Below are 24,410 nucleotides of genomic sequence, written 5' to 3' on the forward strand. Positions count from 1 at the left end.
TCTGACATACTGTGATGCCCAGACCCTCAGCTGTGAGAAGGGGACTGTTTCTCATTTGCAGGAACCCAACCTTTTATAAGAGAATGAGTGCCTATTCCAGAGTGGTGTGTTCTCATCTAATGTTCTTGATATTGAATGCAGAACTGTCTGTAGGAGCCGACAGAGCTTTTGATCAACACTTCAAAAGAAAATGTCACTATCAAGAACTATTTTTGGTGTCAACCTGGGCATGATGTAGAATGATCACTAACAGTTTGCTAATCCAGGCACGCAGGTTTAGGTAACAAGTCTTTTACAATTACACCAGACACTGTAGGATTTTACTCATTTTTTTACTCCAAATTTTGACGCTTACTGTCCTAAGCCAGTAAACTCTTAATTAACTTCAACTTCTTGAGCCACTTCAGAGCAATGCAAGAACTTATCAGACATTAGAACAGCAATGACTGCAGAAACAGAAAAGACCCCATTGATCCTTCATGGCTGAAAAGCCCTATAGAAATTATCGTGGGTAAGGGCCATGTACTACTACTAAAGCTGTCAGCACTGGGGAGTGCAGTGGTTCTGAAAGACCTTTCTTCAACACCAGGTGCTGGTGAAGCAGAACTCTCAAGCTATTTACGTGCAACAGGCAATGCCGTGTCCCTTTGGGCTTCTACATCCAGAATTTTCACAGGGGAAATAAATAAATAAATAAATCACTGCACCACACACAAAGTGAAGCCTTACTAGTGCAGCACCTTTTACAATCTCAGATACACAAATTAGAGGAAAGTAATTGTGCAGATTTAGGAGTTTCTAGTGACAGCGAGTCTTAGAGCAGTTCACATAACTTCACACATCGATGACAGCAGCCAGTGCATGTACAAGGAAGCTGCTCTGTACTCGATGGTTTTCATGCCATTGCTGGCAAACAATACCAACTTGTGGAACAGCAAGTGACCGTATCTGCATTTATTTATTTATTCCTCAAATTTATCTCAAGCAATTTTTTTATTTCTTGTGTTATAAAGAAGTGAATGTAGGTAATACTGTGGAGGTGTTTTGTAATGATGATGACAGCTGTAAGGTATTCTGAAGGAATTCCATACTTATTTGGTAATCTTCCAACCCCAGTTTCCAAAACACATAGATAAGCAGCACGACCTACGTGGGGCTAACTTGGTACAACAAATCTGTAATATATTACAAGTGTAATATAAACAGGAGAAACATTCCTGAGAGCAGTCAATGATTTGCATATGGAAGAAAAAAAGCAAACATTTTAATAACAGTACCCTTCCACCCAAAAGATATCCTGTACTGCTCCTGATTGATCTGTGATGGACTATTGCTGAAGGCCAAAAAGGCAGTCACTGGGAAAATCTAGATTTTTTTTTTTTTTTTCCCCTAACTTGGCTAGTGCTCTGAACATTATCAAACCGTATGTTTGTGCATGTCTGCCTAATAAACAGAAATGTATATTGCTTCACAATTTGCTTTCTCTATTTTTCAAAATAGGTGGGCATTTCCTGAACATTTTTCTTACCAAGGAAACCTAAACATTTTACCTACTTAGCACAGTTTTTCATCCTACTGCATTCAGTTATGGCATGCTGTTCCTAAGAAACATGTGCATACAACACTAGAGAAAATTAGAACTAATTTTTTATTCCGTAACGCTAATGTAAACCAACCCACAGTGAGGTTTAAAAACAAACAATGAAATAACTATGAGTTCTGCTTGCATTAGTATTCAGAGCAAAAAGAGGATTCTACTCAACATCTGAGGAGATTGAAAGGGGGAGAAAAAATGAAACAGTAACAAAATTCAATAATTAGTTCTCGCAATTCATAAAGCTTCTTCACCTATTCTTCTTAGAGTACACAGTGATCAGGAAACAGGGAATCATCACTGATCAATACATAAAAACAGAAATAAGTTCTGAGTTAAAAAAACTTTAAAACTTCTGGTCAAAGGAATGTGAGCAAAGGACCATGTACTTCGTTTCATCAGCAAAGAAAAAGCACTTAAATGAATGTAAAAAACCCGCAAAACAGAACAAAGTAATACCTTTCCATTTTTCAGCGATAAGAAACTGTCCACAAGGAAAGTATCTTGTCCATCACTAGATGTGCCCCATGTAACCTTAATAAAGGTCACTGCTGTCTGCAGCAGACATCTTAAAAATAAATCATAGAATCACGGTTATGATCACATTATCTTAGTATTACAACAGGCAGATTTACTTTCCACTTTCACATTTGACTTAAAATAAACAACACTGTGCCCTCGAGACAAGCAAGAAACAAAATTCACCTGACAAAATTCAAGACCCACGTTTTTCATTTTGCACTGAAATTTCATTTCTACTTGATGAAAGTTTGTACAGTTTCTGTACTGACTTCATATCGAGGGATAATTTAAACATGAAATATTAAAAATTAACACTGCTATCAAAATGAGAAAATAATTCCAAATCCATAGAGATTGTTGTTAGTACAATACAGTAATAACCCAATAAAGAACACTTGATAGAATGACGGGACAAGTCAATAAATTAAAGCTTGGATGCATCAGAGCTGAGAGTGCTTCAATAGAGAGCTTTGCTTCTAGGCCTTTCCTGACTGAACAGGACAGATTTTGCTGGGCAGATTGCTATTTTAAGTGAACCTGCTGACCCCCACTGACCATTAGTGACACAGCTGGAGAAGCAGGCTGCACGTGGGCTTTGTACCAGCTGGAACTTCAGGAATTACAGCTTGCATCTTAAATCTAACCTTTGGAAATGAGGGGGCAGCTGCTGAAAACAATGCTGTGTACAACCAACACTGTTGCTGAGCACACACAGTACCACCTTCTTCTGTGCTAGCTGCAGTTTCCAAGCAACATGCATGCAGAAAGAATAGCCAAGGTAATCTAGACTGGAAGCAACAAAGATGTGAACTACTGCTATAAAATCACCACAGCAAGATGAAGGATACAATTACCTGGCAAGGTCAGAAGCAGATATTCTTTACCACCAGTTATCTATACAGTTGTCTGCACCGCTGAGAGTACAACTACATTATTATTTTTCACTCTAGGGGAATTGATTGCAATATTGTTTTCTTTTTTCCTTAACTGAGACAACATATTTCAAGAATTCTTGACCAACTTGGGACACGCTGCCTAGAGTGCCCATCACTCACCATTTGATTTTAGCAGCAAGTGAATAATCTTATCAAATAAAACAACTGAATTTCATAGAAAAAGTTGGATTTTAAAACCAAAGCTTCTGAAGAAAATTATACAAATACCTACCTTTAAGTAACTTTTAATTCAGTGACTTTAATTCACTGAATTCACACAAGAGACTTCTAGGACATTTCATATAAAAAATTGAACAGACCTTTGGTAAAAATGCAGGTGCTTGCCAGTAATTACTCTCGAGTGTCCTTCTTACGGCTATCTCACAGAAAATAAAGCTCCCTCAAAGAATTCAAGATTCAATAATGGAACTGGAAAAAGGATGCATAAGAGAATTTGAAATACATAGAACTCATCAGAAACACAGAGTTGCATTGCTCTTTTTACTCACGTGCTTTGAGATTTGTAAAGATTTCTAAGTACATATAATATTTCCTACCTTTGGGAGTTGATGTTTAATGCCAGCATCCTACATACATGGTAAATGGGTATTTTTCATAATCTGAATAGGTACTTTTAATAAGTCTAATGAAGGACATCATAACCCATGCACATGCTTACCACTGAAGTTGGTTTTGGTTTTTAGGGCTTAGTTTGAATAGATCCCATCTGGAGACAAAATGAGTTTCACCATTTTAAAAAAGAAATAACAAAATGGGGTCATCTCCCTCCCTTGGTTAATTTCCAGTTACCAATAATAAAAAGTAAGCATTTTTACAGAAAAACATGCTATAACGACCTTTTAACACATCTGCTAAAGAAATAAATGGTCTCTTGTTTGTTATAGGAGCCACTAACCAAGTATAACTACAACAGTAACCCTTCCCTAACTATAACATACTTATGCAGGTCTCTTATTCCTGATCTCATGTATCTCATGTAAGTATCTGATGGCCGTCAGGTGCAGAGAAAGAAGAGGAGGGATGAAAGATCTTTAAGCTCAGAAAAGTTCAGCAATAAAGAGGCACAAAAGAAAATGCTGAGGTATGTAGGAAAAAAGTCAAAGTGTTATGAGAACTTTCTTAAAAAAAAATTTCATACTTTTTTTTTCCTTTTAGCTGAGCAAAATGAATCAATTTAAACAATTTTGAAACAAAAGACATTTCTCTCTTTAGACTCTTATTTGCCAGTTGTTTTCACATATACAGTATTAAAATCCGGTATAGAATTAATAGAAATTCAGCCTAGAAAAACTCCTATGATTCTACTAGTATTCCTTATTTTCTAATGTAAATTTTAAGACTGGCAAAATGATTTGTGGCAAATATTTAATATGGAGATCGCAGGGTGTTTCTTTTACAGGATTTGCAAAATACATTCTCATCTGTTTGAATGCAGATACATCATCACAGAGCATACAAGAAAGATCTGTAGTAAAGTTCAGAGATACACAATGACCGAAGTCTTGATATAATACTAACTTGGAACCCAGGTGCAAGTTTTTTCCAAACTGTACATGTATTTTTAAAAAGATATAGCCTTTCAAAATGCTTATATACTTAATCATATCCATTAAGATCAAACGCGTATTAAAACCAGTAAAATTATAGCAGCAATATGAGAGAATATCTGAGCCACGTGAACATTAACAATTAAAACAAAAACAGCAATATGAAAAATTACATTACTCTGATGGTTATGTTAGATAACAAAGGTAAGTAACACACCAATTACTTATGCCAAACCATTAAAGAATAAGGATTTGTTCACTCTGTGAACATTACTGTTGTACAGCTCAAAGATAATGTTTAAAAGAACCGTTGAAAACAAAATGTCCACCACACTGTCCCAGAGTGCTTCCTGAAGAACTCATCTGAATCGTTTTGTTGGGTCTGTACAATGAAAATTCTTTTTACATTTTTGCTCCAGGAACTAAGGATGTTTTAAATACGGAATCCTTACAATTAGGCTTATGTTATTTACACTATTCAAAGTTTACTTTTCCTTCCCACAACAAAATGTGCAGGAGGATTTCCATGCTATACAGTGTAAAAAGAGACTTTAAAAAGCCAGAACAATGCGAGAAAAACTGTACAGTTTTTGTTCCCTGCTCCAGTTCATTGCACTATTCGGTTAAAATGGATGAGTTGTCATGCTCAGAAGACTTAATGTAGGATCAGAAAATCCACGCACACACAAAGGAGGTAAATGGGTACTGGTTTAGGTATAGTACCAAATGGAAGAAAATACTATGAGTTATTTCCATGGAAAGCTTCTCATCATAGGAAGGAACACGGTTAATTCTGAAAGGCAGCCCTCTTCATGTAGGACACAGAACTGTAAGAAACCATAAAGATACCTGAATAAACATCAGTGAAGTCAGTCTGTATAAAAATGTACTGTTTATACTAGAAATAACTAAATCTTGAATTCTACCCTATCAGTAACACAGCAAAAATCTAGAAATCATTTGAAACTCTCCATTAAGATACCATCTTCTCCTCGAAAGAAGATTAAATGACACAACCCACTATCTTTAACTAACATTATCCAGAAATGAGTTAACTAAAGGTCATGTCTTAAACAGTGCTTTATGTAGTGCTATATTAGAGAACAGAACGCTAACTAAAAGGTGACACATGCAATTATGTATTAAAATATGCACTGAAAATTTGGGATTCTAATTCTACTTTCTAAATCTGGTGTGTGTACTTGAATCACAGACAGTGGGAAGACAAGACATGTCCTTCACATGTTTCTCATTCCTGTTTCACATACAAGACAAACCTCGGAGCAATCCAGCTTTCAAACCAATGCTAGCACAACACAAAAGCAAACAGAGAAGTCAGCTATGACAACCAAAGACTTCAAAGACAAGAAGATGACTATTCTTGTTATGTTAAATGCATATTTTATTAGTAGAATAAGGGTTAAGAACTTGCTTCACTAATGAAAAAAATTTGTTGTTCGTTATTGGAAAACAAGCTGCAAAATGAAATTTATTTCTACTTTTATGACATCTACATTCAGAAAAAAAGCCCAAGAGAAAATAACACTATATATATTTCATCTACTTTACTCAGTGATAATATGTAGTAAGTTTTTAGCACTATATTTTTATGTCACAATCACTGTTTAAGAACAATTGGACAAGAGCACAGAGCTTAGTAACACATTTTAAAACAGCTCACTATCAGGATACATCTGATGTCAAAGACATTTGTTTCATTTAGAAGTACATACCTACATACACACATACACAGACCTAGCAATTTATGCTTTAAAAATGTCAGAGTTATTTACATATTACACTTATACTGGAACTGAGGAAAAACAGTCAGTGAATGATGTATTCAATTTTTGTTCTGTACTACCAGTAATATATTCAACAGTTATCCAACTGAAATTATATCTCCAAATTTTGTAAAAAAGAATTAAAATAAAAATAAAAAATAAAACCAATAATTCTGAAATAACATGTCAAACTTGATACCAGGCAAAACTTTCCTACAAATTTTGATCCTATGTATAAAATATGTGTTGATTTGCTACTTAAATATCTTAATTAAGAAATGTTAGCTTCCTTCAGACTTCTTTAATTATTTCTCCTTACTTCCATAACTGCAAAATTGGCTAATCCTACTTCCCACCAAGCCTTCCTCATCTACTACTTTAAATTTGCTGTTTACTCCTTCCTAGCAGGTTACCCCCACACTGTTTGTTCTTGTCATCATGCATAAGAGGGAATCATGTATGAGGACCAAATAAAATATATATTATTTTTTGAAACATTTTTGAGATAGCAGAAATTGGAAAATGAGATTTTTTTTTTTTTAAAGTAAAAAACAAAACATATCTTACGAAAACGAGTAATCCTGTTCAGAAATACACAGGGAGCTTTCTTTTTTCCTGACATAAAAAGAACGAAGTCTGTGCAAACCCCTCTAACAGCTCTGAGTTGCACTGGCCTTCTTCGTTTCTTTATTATACTGCATCTGCAGAGCAAAGCTCTAAGATTTCTCCTGACAGCATTTCAGATGTGTTAGTTGACACTTTTACATAAGCTATGAAAAAAACATAGGAACGATCCATGGTAACACAGGTCAGTAGGAGATCTAGTCATACAACTCTCCTTCAAGTTCTAGCCCTATGCTCCAGCTCTTGACTAAATTGCCTTGCCAAAATAAAGTTACTCAATCACCATTCAATGAATGTATCAAGTATTAGATGATACATATGGTGGGGTTGGTGGCGTCTTCCTACATGATGCAAATTTAGTCTTTCACAAGCTTTACAATTAATTTTGGCATTTAGTTCAAGATATTCAAAATAGTGGCATTTCTACCAAACACTACAAAGTTCAGAGAAGACACAAACATATTTCACTTTCTTTCTGTTTCCATCAGAACAGAAGCGGCAGGACTTGCTTTAAAATAAACACTTCCTGCTTAGAGTAAGGTCTTAGAGTTCTATTATCCTTCCAGGCTCACGACACTTTCTGTTCCATTACAGTATACCAATAATGCTATGGAAATCATTAGAATCACTTTTCACTGATACTTTTTCTTCAGCTTGATTCTAAACAATGAAAGCAAATCTTGAGTTGTAGCTGACAATATCTACATTACAGTGTAATGCTGGCTTACGAGCTATAAATATTTAGCACAGTCTAAATATTGCAAGGGGAAACTCGGTTAAGGCTATAGTGATGGAGTGAAATTCCATGCTAATTAGCTTGAATATTGTGCAAACAGATCTACAGAAGAGTAAGAAAGCCTTAGTTCATGATTTCTTAGTTCAGAAACCATGATATTTGAGGGGAAATATCTCTTCCTTTCGGTATGAGAAAGGTGAGAGAGATTATCCTTTAAACACCCATAATAAATCTTATACAATAAGAGGCATAATGCTTCCCTGAGAGTTTATGAAGAACTGTTTGATCCAACACACTTAATGCAAGCACAAAATCTTTGTAACTGTGCAACTAGCTGGTAGAATATTCCTGCTGACTTTAGAGTCACGAGCATGCAGAAAAGAGGTAGGAGGGAACCTCAGAGATTCTTACATCATCCTGTCATATGTTCAGTTAATCTGTGTATCTTATAAAAAAGTTCTGCACAGAAGATTCCTGTTTCCCTCAGCAGTCAGGGTGCTTCTTCTCAGCATCCAAGTAATGTAAAAACTTTTCTCAATAGTTACATCTAAAAATAAGGGGAGACATTGTAAAGAACAATCCATCCAGTTTCTACCAGATGCATTACGATGAAAAGCAAACAGCTTTAATTACTGACAACAGTTAATTGTCTTGGATTGAAAATTCTGTTTCACAAAACTAATGTTTAGTGCCATCACCACTAAAACCCCTTGATCTTAAGCTTAAGTGGCTCTCAGCTCATAAGCAAATATATCTGTCTAACATAAGAAAGATTTTCAGAAAGGGTAAGTAAACAGTGGAGCAATTAAAGGAACCAACTGAAAGAGCTTCGTACTCTTATTGTATGTGGCAGTTCTGCAATGCTACATGAAAATCAGAAGTGAGCCTCTTTCAACAGACGCCTGTTGAAACTTCTACAATGCTATGTGGTTCTCTTATCAGTTTTTCTGAAGCAACAGCATGCTAACTTTCATCTACAACTGTAATTTGGAAGTATTCAGATCTCTATGAGATGAATGGTTAGAATCTGTGTAAGAAATACGAAAATCTTAAAAACAACAACAAAAAAACCCCACAGTAATAGTCACATGACTATATTTGAAATAAAAAGAAATTAAAAATAGCAAGACTTCGAAAACTTGATACTAAAAGGACAGAAAAAACTGGGAAGCATGGAAACTTGAAGCTGAACAGCTGAATATAACCTACATTTGAGTGACAAATAAAACAGCATCCATTCATCATTCCTTTAGTATACCTGCTAGTTCTGATCTTGGGAGTCTGATGAATGTTTTAAACTCTAACGAAGTAAGAACAGTGTATATGCCAAGACTTAAGCAATGACAGAAGTGTTTTTAAGATGTGGGCAAAAAAAAAAGCCAAAGAACTGTGTTTAGAAGCAATTTAACAACCTGGAAACTACCTGGAACAACTCCTTCAAGTTAAAACTAGCAGTGATTTTCAAAGTCTCCCATTCTGCTAATAAGACTGGAAAATAAATGATTAGTACACAAACTACAAGTAAAAGATGAAGGTATGATAAATACATGTAAAATAAATACTACAGATTAGAAGGTAACACATTTTTATGCAAAGTTTTAAGCACTTCATTTTGCAAATACTAAGAAGTTTGAGTTCTGATTCTAAGAACCTGGTAACATGCAGATGAACTACACCCATTTAACTTTATAACCCAGGCTACTCTGCTCTCACTGATGTCTTCAGCTACGTGAATATACATGCATACTTCACTACACTGCATTATCACCAAAAAAAATAATCATGTTGTATTATGAACTACGCGCACACAAGGCCCTGAATGAATGAAAGACTTCTGCAATAAAAGGCTAACATAACTCATGTTATAACTACTCTTTTCAAATACATCCTTTATATTCCGCATGTTAATATAAAATAAAAAAAAAAAAAAGTTCCTTTGCTAGGAAACATACTCACCCTTTAAAATATAGTCTGTTAACAAGCTTGGCACTTTCTCGCTATCTTCTTTCATGGCATGAAGGACTGAAGTGTGGAAACAAAAACAAACAAGCAATTCAGACATCTAGTCATAAATTAAAGACAACACTTATAAAAAAAAAAAACAAACAGCAAAGCTATTTCTACTATTCATAGGGATTTACATATTACTAGCAAGAAAACCCTTAACTGGAGTACAAGAAACACAAGAAGGGACATGTAGTATCTTCATCCTTCACTTGTATAATTCTCACTGTATTCCACAGTAGGCAGATTCAAGAGATCCATTTTGCATGGCTAATCATTTACAGTAAGATGCCATCAACAATGACAGCAAAAATAAAAAAAATAAATCACAACATCACTGAGGTTGGAAAAGACTGCTAAGATCATCTTGTTCAACCACCAGGGCAACTTCACCATGCCCACTGACCATTTCCCTCAGTGTCACATCCACAGGGCTCTTGAACGCCTCCAGGGACAGTGACTGCACCACCTCCCTGGGCAGCTGTGCCACTGCCTCACTGCTCTTCTTGAGAAGAAATTTTACCTAACATTGAACCTGAACCTCCCTTGGTGCAAATTTAAGGCCATGGCTTCTCATCATTACCTGGGAGAAGAGGCCAACCCACAGCTCATCACAACCTCCTTTCAGGAAGTTGTGGAGAGTGATAAGGTCTCCCCTGAGCCTTCTCTTCTCCAGACTGAACAATCCCAGCTTCCACAGCTGCTCCTCCTAAGACTTGCGCTCCACCCCCTCGCAGCTTTGTTGCCCTTCTCTGGGCGTATTTTCACCATCACAAGCCTTGCCAACATAAAGTCACCATATCCAAAAGTGAAATATACTAACAGGTAAGAAAAGTGTGCTGCATACTTGTCTTTTTTCATCTTCAACTGAAATCATGTAATAATGTTACTTTTCCAGAATGTGCTGCTGTAAATGATTGGATAAAAAAGATAATCTATTCTGGGACTTCTAATGTTCTTATATATTACATATAGTTTAATATTAATCATTCTAATCAATAGGGAAAAGATTCAAAATTCATGTGCAACATTCTTATGTTTAGAGAGATAAGTACATAAGCATGTATGCAATGGAATGTCAGGAATTTTTACAGCTTGTTTATGGTGCACGATTTTTAAAAATTAAAATGGTACAAAATTAAGCAACCTGGCACACATAAGATGTCTGTTATTTCATTAACAAAACTAATGACAATTCTTTATGAAGTATTCTTGGCTCAATTGAAACAATTACACATAAAGAAATAGTACAGAATAGCATTATTTCATAAGCTCCAAATTTCTTGTGTGACAATGAACTTCAATATAATAAGCGGCTCATTTCAACTTTTATGTTGAAGAAGGCATGAGTGCTCATAACTATAGAATAATACAAAGCTTTGAAAGAAAAAGAAACCACCCTCAGAAAAAAATCCTCCACCTTTCTTTAAGGTCGTGTTAACAACAGCAAAAGAGAGAGTCAGGAATCTGCAACCGAGTCACAGGGTCAAGTTCCAACCAGCCTACAGAAGGCCATACACTTAATACTATTTGGAATGCTTCTTTTTTTTTTTTTTTTTTTTTTTTTTTTTTTTTTTTAAACAAGACATTTTGTCAGTAAACCATTAAAACAATATATGCCATTTTCAGGAGGTTTTTTCTCTCTCTTAATATCAAGTTTTTGTTAATATTTTTAAGCAAAATTGAAATACGGCAAGAGGGTAACGTTACTCTGATGGACTGAATATAAAATGTGAAATATAGTGCTTACAGCAGAAAGACATTAGGAATATAACTTCCATTTAAACATTTCATTACTTCAGACTTTGTCTGATATTTATTTTCTCTTTCCAAGTAAACAACCAACCAACCTATCACTATTCTTCAGCCACCTGTGGAGTAACAGATGTGCAGCCGGAAAACACCTTACAGCATTGTTAGATTCCAAGCACTGCACTGTAATACAATCAATCTTGGGTCAAACTGATCAACTGGATGTGACTGTGGGAAGTCTGATCTAGTGGTTGGCAACCCTGCCCAGAGCAGGGGGATTGAACCTAGATGATCTTTAAGGTCCATTTCAACCCAGGCCATTCTGTGATTCTATCATTCTATTAACTGAAAGATGTCCCAGCCCACGGCAGGGTGATGGGACTAGACGATCTTTGAAGTCCCTTCCAACCTAAATCATTCCATGATTCTATCAAATGCATCAAGGCATTTTATCATCTAATATCAAACTGTTCCTGCAAGTCTCAAAAAAAGAGGAGATGCCATTGATTACCTGAGATTTGCTGCTTTATTTTATCACCCTAATAATTAGTATTTTATTTTTTAAGATGCAACCTTAACTGTCATGCAAATTCCAGTATAACATAGAGGACTTTGAACTTAAAAATAATTTTAAAGATCTGGCCTAAGAAAATAAGGAGAATTTAGAAAACTGTCAAAACTCAGGTTTAGTTTACATGCCACAATTACTAGAATTTATTAACAAACAAACAAACCCAAAATCACCAACAGAAAGAGAAAGGCTAGTTTAAAAGCAAGCGAGTACAATGAGACAATCTTATTTGTTGCTGCATTCATTTCAATTTCTGTAAGTTGTTACAGTAACATCAGTAAGGTACAGCAAATTTGAACAAAAGGACGCATTTCAGGTACCAAAAGGTAGCAGAGACAGAGATACATCATTGACTATTTCGTGACATACAGTATTCCTTTAAGTCTCCATTCATAGAAACAGTATGAAAACCTTTGCTTTCTGATGCAAGTTTTTAGACTCCAGAGTTTCAGACAGCAGCTAGAAAATGAATATTCTTCAAGGACTCAAAACCTCAGAAGAGGAGGTCAAAAACACATTACATAAATTATAGAGTGAGACAGAAATAGACAACCATGTAAGTATGATTCATTGGTTTGAGCAACCACTTCCATCCACAGAGAACAGGATGAGCTGGGGAAACACTTTTGTACTTACTTTTGGTTAATGTTTGAAGATCTTCAACAGATGGAGGTCCATTTTTCTTCTCGTAAGGGATGACGGTTGTTAAATACTGTCAAAAAAAAGCAGAGTTACTTCACAATCTTTTAACACCACGTATGTTACCTGGATTCTTTTCGTGAACACTGTAGCTATTAAACTTGCTAGCCAGAAATAACAGCTTTTCAAAAATTGTATTTCACAAGTGATTAAGATTCTACTTCTCACACTAAGCTATTATTGCAGAAACTATTTTTTTTTTTTCAAAATTATGTAAACATCTCTTTAAAACTCATGCAGCAAAACACTAACAAACAAACAAGATGACAAAAAATGGAAGTTGTAGATAGTCTGGTATTCTTTCTCAGAGCCTAAGCATGATAGGAGTAAAATCTAAAATCTCTCCACTTTCCAGATGTCAAGAACAAGTCCTTCATATGTTTTAAGTACTTCTTATAGTGAAGCAAAAGCTAGAACAATCATCTCACTATCTGGTAAATATATTTCCAGATAAACAATTCTTATTTATGTTTCCCTCAGATCATTTGGGAAACTGATATTACTCAGCCTGTAAAGGATTGCAGAACATATCTGATGCAGGCTGTGAGAGATGTGTGAAATAAGATATTCAAGTTTGTACAAATGTGCTAACAGTTATTTAGAAAATTTGGCCATATACTGCATTAGAAACATTTTAGAACAGCCATGGGATTTTCCCAGTGACTGCTGAACTCCTTCTAAGTGTATGAAACATTCCAAAGATCTTGGTAGATCAAAGAGTGCTGCCCATTCCCATCTCTGACGGTGATCTATACTGTCCTCTGTACAAAGAAAATTAGACTGCCCTACAGTCGGGTGAAAATGAAAACAGACAGCTTTCACCTTCTGACCCTGTAATGCTTCCAACCAAAAGGAACAAAGAAACCTAATCAAACATGAACCCATTGCTTGCACTTAAATTTGAACTTTCACTTTTACTAGTCAAATATGCTGGTAGATCATTTCAAACCAACTCCACATTTGCTTTATTTACTCTTCATTGAAATCTTTCACTCTCATCTGCTTTTTTTTTTATTAAAAAAAGTCTTACATCTTTCAGGATTTTATTGCCTAGAGCTTTCAAGCTCTTGAAGTAACCCTATTGCTATAAGATTTATTACATAAATTAAAAGTCACTGGGATTCCTCCTAATGAAAAAGCTTCCATTTTTAAGAATTTACTTGAAATGTTTTTTGTGGTAATTATGCATAGGGTATTAGATGAAGCAACATTCCATTTTGCATTCAACTTCAGAGATTGTAACTCTTCACACAACAATGACAAAATAGGTCACTTCAAAAATAGTTTCATGGAAATAAATATGAAATTACAACAGAAAAAATGAGCACAGTAACACTACTTGAGAGCAAATTCTCAGCTACAGAATACTATTTCTCAATAAAGTCACCACAATTAGCTGTGCATTTTCACCAGCTATGAACAAGAACCTATACGCCACACTTGTAAATATCCGCATGGCTGCCCAGAACATGGCTTGTCTTCACATCACTGTCACCACTAATGAAATGTACCACCCACCACCTCACTGTGCTCACATCCACTGTTTGGTCTCCATAAATGTTCAGCAACCATTAATTAATGTCAATGGGTGCCATTTTTTTTCCACACAGAGGAGCTCAATTTCACCCCTTTGCTTCATACACACTTCCATGTCAGATGCCATCCTATTAGACTTCCTTTCTGCTGCCATCTGTCACACAGCATGTAGCAGAATACAGGTGGGAATGCTCAGCCTCTACTGTCATACCACCAACATCCACCTCTGATGTCACAAACCAACATAATAAAATAGGAGGCATCAGTTGCACAGCAGCCCTTGTACATTCTACATCGTATCTCCTGTAGTATGGCCAACACTTTAGCAAGAGTCAATTGTAACTCAGACTCTGGTGAAGAAGTTTACTTTGCAGAAGAAGAGCTGGTGTTACCAAAGCCAGCTATAACCATTGCCATGATTAGAGTGAGATGACACAACTTATGTCTTTACGCTTAAAAGCCAGACAGACTCACTTCTGTATAATTTAAAATAACGTTGTATGGGATGTACTGACACCTCACCAAAACCTTGAGCAAAGATAGGGTGCTTTAATTCCTCCCTATTATTTCAGCACTTTCCTCACATCCACTTAGCACAGAAAAGCAGGCAGTGCTTCCAAGGAAGCCATCCATGAGTCAATTTTCAATTTCTTCCCCAGCAGATATATCACAGAGATTTGCATTATTCCTAAAACCAAGAAAATCAATAGCTAGATACAAGGCTGTTAAATCTACATTTGTCAGAAATGAAAGTAGATCTATTAACACAGGAATCAGATCTTAGGCTGTTCTTTCCAGCCCTCAAAATATTCAAGTGCCATTCTACCCTTTATCAACCTGCACAATAAATAACTGAGATACATTTTAATGACCAAATATATGCCCCTTGTTTTCCTTGCCCCACAACACCTACCTACCAATTTCCCTTTACAATGAAACAGACAAAAACAATAACCATGTAATTGTTTTCTTACTTTCCAAAAATCACCTCATTTTTCTCATCACCACTTAGCTGTTAACAGTGAGTCTCCCTAATGGCCCTAATAAAACTCATTCCCTGAATTACTCTGTGAAGAACACATTACGAAAATGATTTGAGTATAGCTTACTGACATGCCCAAGCATTAAATCTACTGTGACCTGTACATTTTTGACATACATTTGACAACATGATAAGCAGCAATCCCCACTGTAATTTGTAGTCATACAAAGTGTTTGATATGTATAATAAGTGAAATGAAAACATCTTGCAATTCCTTCTGGAGATAAGACCGCAGAAAGAACTGACAGCATTGTGTGATGCTTTTCATGCTGTTGTTGGTGTTGTATTTTCCCAGCTGCATTATCAGATGGGAACTGGTGGTTCCCACTGGAAACTTCACTTTAAATTTTACCATCAGTGAAGACACTGAAAAATTCTAAGTTGTGTTTACTCATGTCTCAAAGACAAAAAAAAAAAGAGGATTACAGTTTTCAAAAGGAAAGTACCTACCTAGTTTTCAGAGTAGCACTATCCTGAAAATAGTCAAGACAGCAAACACCATTGAAATTAATGAATGACAGGAGTTTAGAAAGAACTGAACAAACATGTCAGAAACTTTATGCTGTGATTGAATGGGTATGAACCTCAACCTTGTAAGGCATTCAAAAAATTGTCTGCTCCTGCATTTTTTTTCTTTTTTTTTTTTCTTTCGTACAACCCCAGGGAGTTACATAACTCTTCCTAGCCACACAAAAATACCTGAACTTAAGTTTATAAGCACAACACGCCCTGAAGACAGACTCATACAAATGTTCTGAGAGTAATACTAAGCAAATTAGATTACACTCAACTATCACAGGGTATAAGATGGTACTTCTGCTTTCTAACTTGCTGCTGTAAGAAAAACACAGTGTCTTAAAAGAACATCCAGAGTTGGGTAAAATGACAAAGGAAAAATGAGCAAACCAAACAAGTGAAAAACACAATAAGACTGACACTGTAAGAAAAGTTTTATAACGTTACCTACGAGGCATTTACAGAAAAAAAATATCCTTTCAGTTAACAGATTTTGAACAAATGCCACAGAAAAATGGTCTTCCAGGACTACTCTAGAAAGAGGCAGTATTACATCTTCCTTTCTCCCTTCTTTTTCATTTTAAGCTTCTTATTTTCATGATTAACTTTAGGATACAAGAAAGGGAAACAAAATATATCCCCAGATAACAAGAATATAGTATAAGATAGATCAGGGGAAAAGTACAATCATCATAAAGAACAGCATTATTAAATTAACAAGAAAAAAATCACTGGAAGTTATCCCAGTTAGTGATATTGGAAGCAAATGACTAAGCTACTTACGATTAGAATCAAGAAGAAAAGGTGTGTTCTTATAAACATATAGAAAATAAGTCTGAGCTGCCCGTTTGTATATTTGAAACAGCAAAAAGCAGCAGTTAGTATTTTCTGGTAAAGATAGCAACAAAAACAGTACAGCTGTAACTGTAACTGAAGAGAGTTGAGATAATGTAAGGCAATACAAATTCTACTGGGTTAGGTCTAGCCACGTGCTCACGATCCAAAAAGCAAGTGACAAATAGCTGAATCTATGCCTTCATTAACACATAGACACATACCTTGCTTGCAAAAGAGGGTAAAATCATGATATATAACCTCATGATAATACTACAGTTCTGAAACAAACAGAAAGTATTATTTTGGAATAAAAAATAAAAATCTTGTTTCTTAGGTGTATGTAACCTCTCCAGGGATGCCCAATGAAGCTGGGCTGTGTATAAGTTCCAACAGTTAAACAGTCAATAAAAAGACACAAACCTGCCTTTCCCTTTTGTGTTACCTCAGTAATCTGCATTGTACATATTCCTCTGCATTTAACATCATGCAGTTTTCAATGGCAAAAGGACATACAATAAAGTCCATGCATTTTGCAGATGCTACTCAGATTTTAAGATATATCAGTTCTGACCACTGGAAGAAAGGAAAAAAAATTCCATTGTAGACATGTCTCAAGTCCTTTAATGCTGAAAGCTAAAATGGAATGTCAAATCTGGTATACGTTCTTCTGTTGGACATTCAATTTGCACAGACATGCAACATACCTAAAGCACGCATTACGTCAAATCAGACTTTTAGTCTGGGGTAAGAAACAAGAGCTATTATTTCAGTGCATCAGGGTATCGAGCCCTGACTGTCTCATCCCATTGAGGAAAGATGGAGAGACGGTAGGCTGATCGGAGTTCTGAGGCAGAGAAAGACTACAGATGGCAACATTTTTGTCCTATTTTTTCTTTCTGTCTTGGCACATATATTCAACTAATGGTAATTTTCAAGATCTCAGCTCCTATCAAAGGTTCAAAGAATGAGGAAAAGAGTGAGGATAGCCCAGCACCTGTTTCTCTCCACCCGAGTTTCCAAACGTGTGGCGGAAGCCATTCTGTATGACATTTGAGATCCCTTCCATGCTGAAGCGCTAAAGGTAGTGAAAACATGGCAGAGAAAAAAATGGACAGAGAAAAGTTCAGAAGGCTAGCATTGATCAGCATTTATCACAACGATAAAAGTAAGACAAATGACAAAGACAAGCTCTAAGATGTATTTCAGCACATTTCTACTTCTTTCATTCGTCCACTAAGTTTTCATTAATAAAAATCAAACCTTACGGTATCAGCTGAACAGTATATCTACATCAAATTTAATTAAACAAGATCTTTCACACTTCAGATCCAAAATTCGTATTTTTGAGACTTATATTTTAAGGTTTGCCATTTCATTTCTCAACATTTAAAAGTTTAATTCACAGTACAAACTTTCTTTAAAGCTTATGTTTGAGCAATACATTTGTAGAGACAATACAGACACTGCTGATATCAGTTTTACAGATTTCTATTAGAAATATTTCTCAGAGGCAGTCATTTTACTTCCAACCTCTTCAAAACATTTTATGCTTCCTTTTCCACTCCTGAAGCAACAATTAACTATCACCTGTATTCCTCATTATTTTTTTTTTGGTCAGATAAAATATGCACAATTGGTTAATAAAGCATTCATATTAATTTCAAGCTCCATTACACAGAACCCAAGTGAGGAAAAATTAATACACAATCCAACCACAGTTTTCTTCACACATATTATAATCCTTTTTGCTTGCAGGAAAAGATGATTAAAAAAAGAAACTGGAACAATTTTGACATTCAGGATTAAACGTAAAACGCAGCAACTGGCAAGAACATAAGAAGAAGAAACTGCCAAGCTGCTGACAGAGGGCAAGCAATACAGTGTGCACACCTGAGCACATTTATCTAAATGTATATATTTATGGGAAGAGAAGAAAAATGTGCTGGAATACTGCATTCATTTGCTTTCCAAAGCGCAAAAGGGTCAGTAAATAAAGACAGAGATTTTACCAAAGCCATTTTGAGTCTTCCAGGAAATTCTGCTTAAAGTAACTGGTATCTTCATGACTTGAGTATTTTTCATTATTCTCACTATGTGCTTGTGAAATAAGAGTTGGAAGTATGAGAAAATGACTTACCCAAAGTCTGTATCAATGACAAAGAATTACAACTTGTATTCGTTCAAATTCAAATGATGTATCCATAGAAGAACTGATTTTCTCAGAGTATGAAAATGTAATCCTATTTCCTATTAAATCCTATTAAAGTTTTGTATTTAAATGAGACTTCAGCATAGCTTCAGCTAATAGGTAATTAACTTTATTAACAAAAGCTCACTCTTCACAAAGTAATCCAAATATACTACTTATATACACACTCCTTGTACTTCTTTGAAAAAAAAAACAAAAAACTGAAGGAAGAAACTTGTTCCTTTGTTTCTGACTGAGCGTTTCCAGATGTGTATAGATAGTGGAAGCTGTTTTCAAAGGAACCACACTTACTAAGCCTACAGTCTATCTGGGAGATAATCAGTTCAACTCATCTAAGGAAGTAATCTGATATGTACAGCTTGAAGCAACCAAACCTGAGAATGTTTTATAACAGAACCAATACTTTGGTTCTTGAAAGCATTATTCAAGCCTCTAAATAATCAGAATAAGTAATGAATCACCTCAGTCAAGTTTTAAAACCAAGTAATCAGTTTTTTTTTTTTTCCTAGTTAGAATACCACTTTTTCCTCATCAGTGATTGAGAGCCAAAAAGGAGTACATCTCCACTCTGATTTGCTGTTGCAAAGAGACAAAAATTCCATATTGCTTTCCAGACATCCACTTTCTCCGAGTTCCATTAAAACTCAGCTAGACACACAAAGAATGGTTTTTCATCTGGATTGGTAAAGATTTTCAAATTTACATAAAATACTCTTAGTATAAATGGCAAAGATTAGCACAATTCCATGTAAAGATGCAAATGTATCTGTTTACTATAATTTAGTAAACTGTAGATCTTAACACAAGGCTTAGCAAATTTGTCCACAGTTTTTTTTTCCACTTGAGGAACGGGAAAAACAGAGACCAAATTAGATCTACTGGTACAACACCAGCCAGGAAATCAGAACTGCTTTCTGTCAGGACCCATCTTTTGGACAAGATGAACAACTACTACGTTTGGATTGTATCACAATTATCCCATTCCCATAAGTTTCTAAGGTAGATTTTGAAGAATTAATGTTTCATGACAAATGTTTATTCGTTTATGTTTGAAAAATAAACTTCTCAAGCAAAACTGAAGCATTCTCTGGGGCTTAGCCAGACCCACAATACCTCAGCTACATTTTCTGTACTCTATAAGAGAAGTTTAGGAATTCTAATAATGTCCCATTTCAAATTACACTGGACAGATAGGACAAAATTACATTGACAAGATAACGACCTAATTTCTCTCATTGCTTGCCTCCTATTTTTCAAAGTCGGTTTGAAAGACATTTCTCCTTAGAAAAAAACAAGTTTTTTTGTTTACTTCCTCCCTATACATCTGCATTAAATACTGGCCTTACCTCAATCTGTTATTGGAGGTAACAACTTTGATGCAGGTTTCAGAGACTCAGGGTAAGATTTACTTTTTCTAGCCCCAGGTCAATGTGATTAATAAATATCTGAACTGCTCCATCAATAATACTGGATTTCCTATAGGACTAATTGTGGTAAACATACTGAAATTCAAATGAAACAGATGGATGAGCTTGCCTAATCTGATAAAAGAACACACAGCACTACATCAAAACACAGCATTATTGGCAAGAAAGGTATCCTGATTGCAGGCAAATGCGCAAACATCTTATTCTTAATAAGAAATGTAGAACAGCAAAATGTTATATCAAAAGGTTATATCCATATATGGAAAAAGATTAAAAAAAATTGGAAGTGTCTAAGAGTCTTGTTTGTGAATAAAGGCATGAAAGATGTACCATTTATCTTGGTCTAATCAAGGACTATTACTTTTCCAAGAGAAGAATGAAAAATATTTTGAATTTAACAACAGTTATGAATATATTCTTATTATAAATATATTCTTACTGTTCCAGGCATATGACCTCTTTCTTGCTTCCCATTCTGAGGACTACCATTTTTCAGCTTCTTTTTCTTCTTTGCTGTTTCTTTGTGCTCTCTCTGTTTATTTTGTACTTCGATGAGGACAGAAATGAAGCTGTTTTTCACTTCCTTCTCGAACTCCAACTCATCCCGCAGTGCCAACTGCTGCACCAGCTCCTCAGAATAATCCTTAATAGCAGTCTCAATTTCTTCTAGCAGTTCATTTAACTCAGCAACAGACAATCTTTTTACTCCTGTAAATAGTTAACAGAAAAATGCAATCAGTCAAGATTCTAAGCAGGAGAGAATATGCGCAGGATGACATGAAAACAACACTTTGACTTTTTTCAAAACAACAAAGTACATTCTAAAACTACACAAAATAAATCAATATTCATAAAGGAACAAGTTCATCATAGAAGAAACTAGATTAGTAAGAAGTGAACTTTAAACTTTCTGCTTAGTTCTGAGAAATCTGATATAATCCACTAATACGAGGGGCACGCTGTAGTTAAGGAAGATGAAATAACCACTAGACTTGGAATACTGACACCCTTGTTAACTATTGCTTTCCTCCTGCACCCACTCTTCAGAAGAAGATTTCTCCACATTTTCTTCCAAAGCAGTCAACACTTCGGCACTGCTGGAATTCTTGGATTTTTCACTTACAGTAACACAGAAACTACGCATGCTCTGAGAGAGCATAACCTCCTAGGGTTACTGGCAAGGCATGAACACATCTTAATAGAAACAACAACATGCTTTTATGATAAGATGCATTTAGTACAGGGAAAAAAAAAAAACCCAAAACACTAGCTTCCAAGTTTCTTTGTCTGGGGATTGTAATCAAAAGTATTGCCTGAAACAAACACCTAAAATTAAAACTATCCAGTAGGCTCATTTCAAGCAAAAATCAGTACTGATGGTTTTGAGAAAGCACAAGCCTAAATTGGTGAAACCTACACCAGAAGCCTTTAAAAATGACAGTTCGGAAACTAAAGCAACCCTTCAGATTTACATTTTGAAAGTACTACTGCTACAGACAATGAGCTATGACCACGAGGATCTCCCGAGGCTCACTTCAGCTCAACCTGAAAAAGCTTTTTGAGGACTGCTTTTCGTTTCAGAACTCAAAATAACGTCTGGCATGCCTATGAACTAGTAAATCCCAGATGCTATGTCAAAGAACGTCACTTTCACTGGCATTTGAAAAACAGGCAGTCCTGATTACAATAAAGAGCACAATCCATTTAAAGACACTGCATATGTCTTCATGCATTGTGTTTGTAATTATTTGGTTATGTTCCATTAGTCTAGTAAACTCTTAGACAGGTGAGTACTCAATAGGCAAATGCTGGAAAATACAGATAAATTCACAAACTACAGTACAGTACAGTTCTCAGAAGCATCCAAATGTAGTAGGTGAATTTCTCTCTTACATTAGAGCAGGGAAAAATGATTGATTTGGGAAAGCTCCCTCTCACCAAAGAAAATGCAATTAAACCTCTTGGGGCAATGAGCCTCAGTTTTTTCAGAGTAGCTTAGGTCTTACATTCTGCTAGAAGACTAACAGTACAGTAAGAGCACAGTACATAATGGCAAAGGCTCTAAGCTTCAAGTAGATTGAACTGAACAATTCAACACATTTCCCATCCAAGAAAAGAGCAAACACAAGCTTTGATTTCTTGCTCGTAATCCTAAAGATTAACACCTCTGACTTGTCCTACACAAGACAGACTAAGCTTCCAGGAAAAACCTGCGACCTGCAAAATTCAACAAATTCAGAGAGATGCTGACAAAACTTGGAAGCAGCCTTGCAAATGAATAAAAGGTAGCAAAAGCTTTTCATAAAACAGTGAAAGGTGTGAAAGCTGATTCTGAGGAACTGGTGAAGAAAATTAAATTATCTGATGAAAGAAACTCAAGAGTTATTTGGTCAAGGCTCATTTTTAAGCCATAAAGATGCAGCAAAGAAGATGCACCAGAGAAGATGATATTTATTTTCCTTTTCCCGAGGCAAGGCAAAATAAATATGGTATGAAATACAAAGCAAGCTTGATTAGCTCTAAACCTAAGGACATATGGAACTGTCAGAAGAGCAGGAAGCCCTGCTGTGCAGGATATGCTAGGTTTTCACATTCCTGAGATTTATGTGTTAAGACAGCTACAAGTCCAACCATGAAAATGGAATCTCCTCCATAAATCTGAAATGTAGCAGAAGCTGTAAGGCATGTCACAAAAGGTCAGCTGGTTTTCTGAATCATCTGTAGAATTTATACCGCTGACCCAGACTATGAGAAAGCACCAAACTCCTATCTCTTTCAAGTACAGATTTCAACTAGCAGACTAATCAAATTTCCATCACGAAATTGATTAATTAGATTTATGTTTACAAGCAAATCAATATGTTTTGCTTACATTATATATGTAATTACTCCTTTTTTATAGAAAATTGCAAATTTCCTTTGTGCAGTAGAAGAGGAAGTATTTTTTCCTCTTACGGTTTTTTGAAAGGGAATGGCAAAGGTGGAAAGGGTTGTGGTCCTCAGATAGTAAAAAAGCAATGGTTTCTTACTTTTGTGTTACTGTGTATCAAGATTAGTTGCAATGACTGAAACAATACTAATGAAAACCCATTTCTTCATCTACAGTATAGCTTTCAAGAGCTTTAGCTAATCTCCTTAAACAGGAGCAGTACAACGGCCTAAGAAAGCACCTCTCTCCAGAATATATAATTTAATAAATAAAAATTATAGGCATCCCATTATCTACGAAAGGATTTCATTACAGCAAATTGAGCTCCAACACATAAATTCTATACAGTTCCATTTTCATTCTAAGTTAGGAAAGCTGACAAAGATACGTCTTCCATTTACATCCTAAATCTACTCTCTCCTTTTGGGAGAAATCCAATATTTCCAAAATATTCCTGGATGCAGATATTTCATAAGAGGAGTCACTATAAACGAAGTATGTGACAAGCTTATCTATTAAACTATTTTCAACAAGTCTATTTCAATAAGACTGAATGATTTTCAGAAACTATTTTTTAGAACAAAACACTAAATAAACAGCACTTACTCTCCTCGTAGCTGTTGTTTGTACTGGATCTCTTGAGTGTTTGAATTTCCTGGGAAAGCATGGAGAGACGGTCGGACTGAGTAGGTGTTTCATCATCTTCGGGATCAGGAGATTCCTGCATCATTTCTTCTATTTCTTCAATCACCTTCAAAAAAAGACAATCCTTATGAGAACTCTCACTGCAAGAGACACAGCTTGCAATCTGAAGCAAATCAATTTAGAAATCGTTACTATTATTGTTATTATTTACTTTCAAGTAGTACAGATGTCGCTAAGTGAAACTCATACTGTATGAGACAGGGTTCAGGAGAATGAATAAAATCACACTGATGTTTCCTACCCATCCTTTGGGAATAAGTGTATCTTTTCAAGCTACTCTGGTAGTTGTGTGGTGATCTCAATACAAGCAGTGTGTTGAAACCACCCAGCTATTTCCACATGAAGGTACACAAAGCTCTGCTTAAGAGAAGTGAAGTGTATGCTGGAATATTTTCCTGGAGGGTTTGGTCAAAGGAAAAC

At 35.5% G+C, this 24,410-nt stretch overlaps 1 protein-coding gene across 1 annotated transcript in view; it reads right to left on the minus strand.

The window, feature by feature from the left end:
* FEZ2 (fasciculation and elongation protein zeta 2) overlaps positions 1 to 24,410 on the minus strand; it is a gene marked incomplete at its 3' end in the record, with an annotated part of 36,569 nt that overhangs the window by 7,061 nt on the left and 5,098 nt on the right. The window contains exons 4-8 of the mRNA XM_079550304.1: positions 23,892 to 24,036; positions 20,796 to 21,064; positions 17,715 to 17,795; positions 12,727 to 12,802; positions 9,720 to 9,785 (exon numbers count right to left, since the gene is read on the minus strand). Of these exons, the coding sequence (XP_079406430.1) occupies positions 9,720 to 9,785; positions 12,727 to 12,802; positions 17,715 to 17,795; positions 20,796 to 21,064; positions 23,892 to 24,036 (637 nt within the window). The remainder of the gene's footprint in view (positions 1 to 9,719; positions 9,786 to 12,726; positions 12,803 to 17,714; positions 17,796 to 20,795; positions 21,065 to 23,891; positions 24,037 to 24,410) is intronic.

The sequence above is a fragment of the Tetrao urogallus genome (assembly GCF_951394365.1).
Source record: "Tetrao urogallus genome assembly, chromosome: 2".
Taxonomy (NCBI): domain Eukaryota; kingdom Metazoa; phylum Chordata; class Aves; order Galliformes; family Phasianidae; genus Tetrao; species Tetrao urogallus.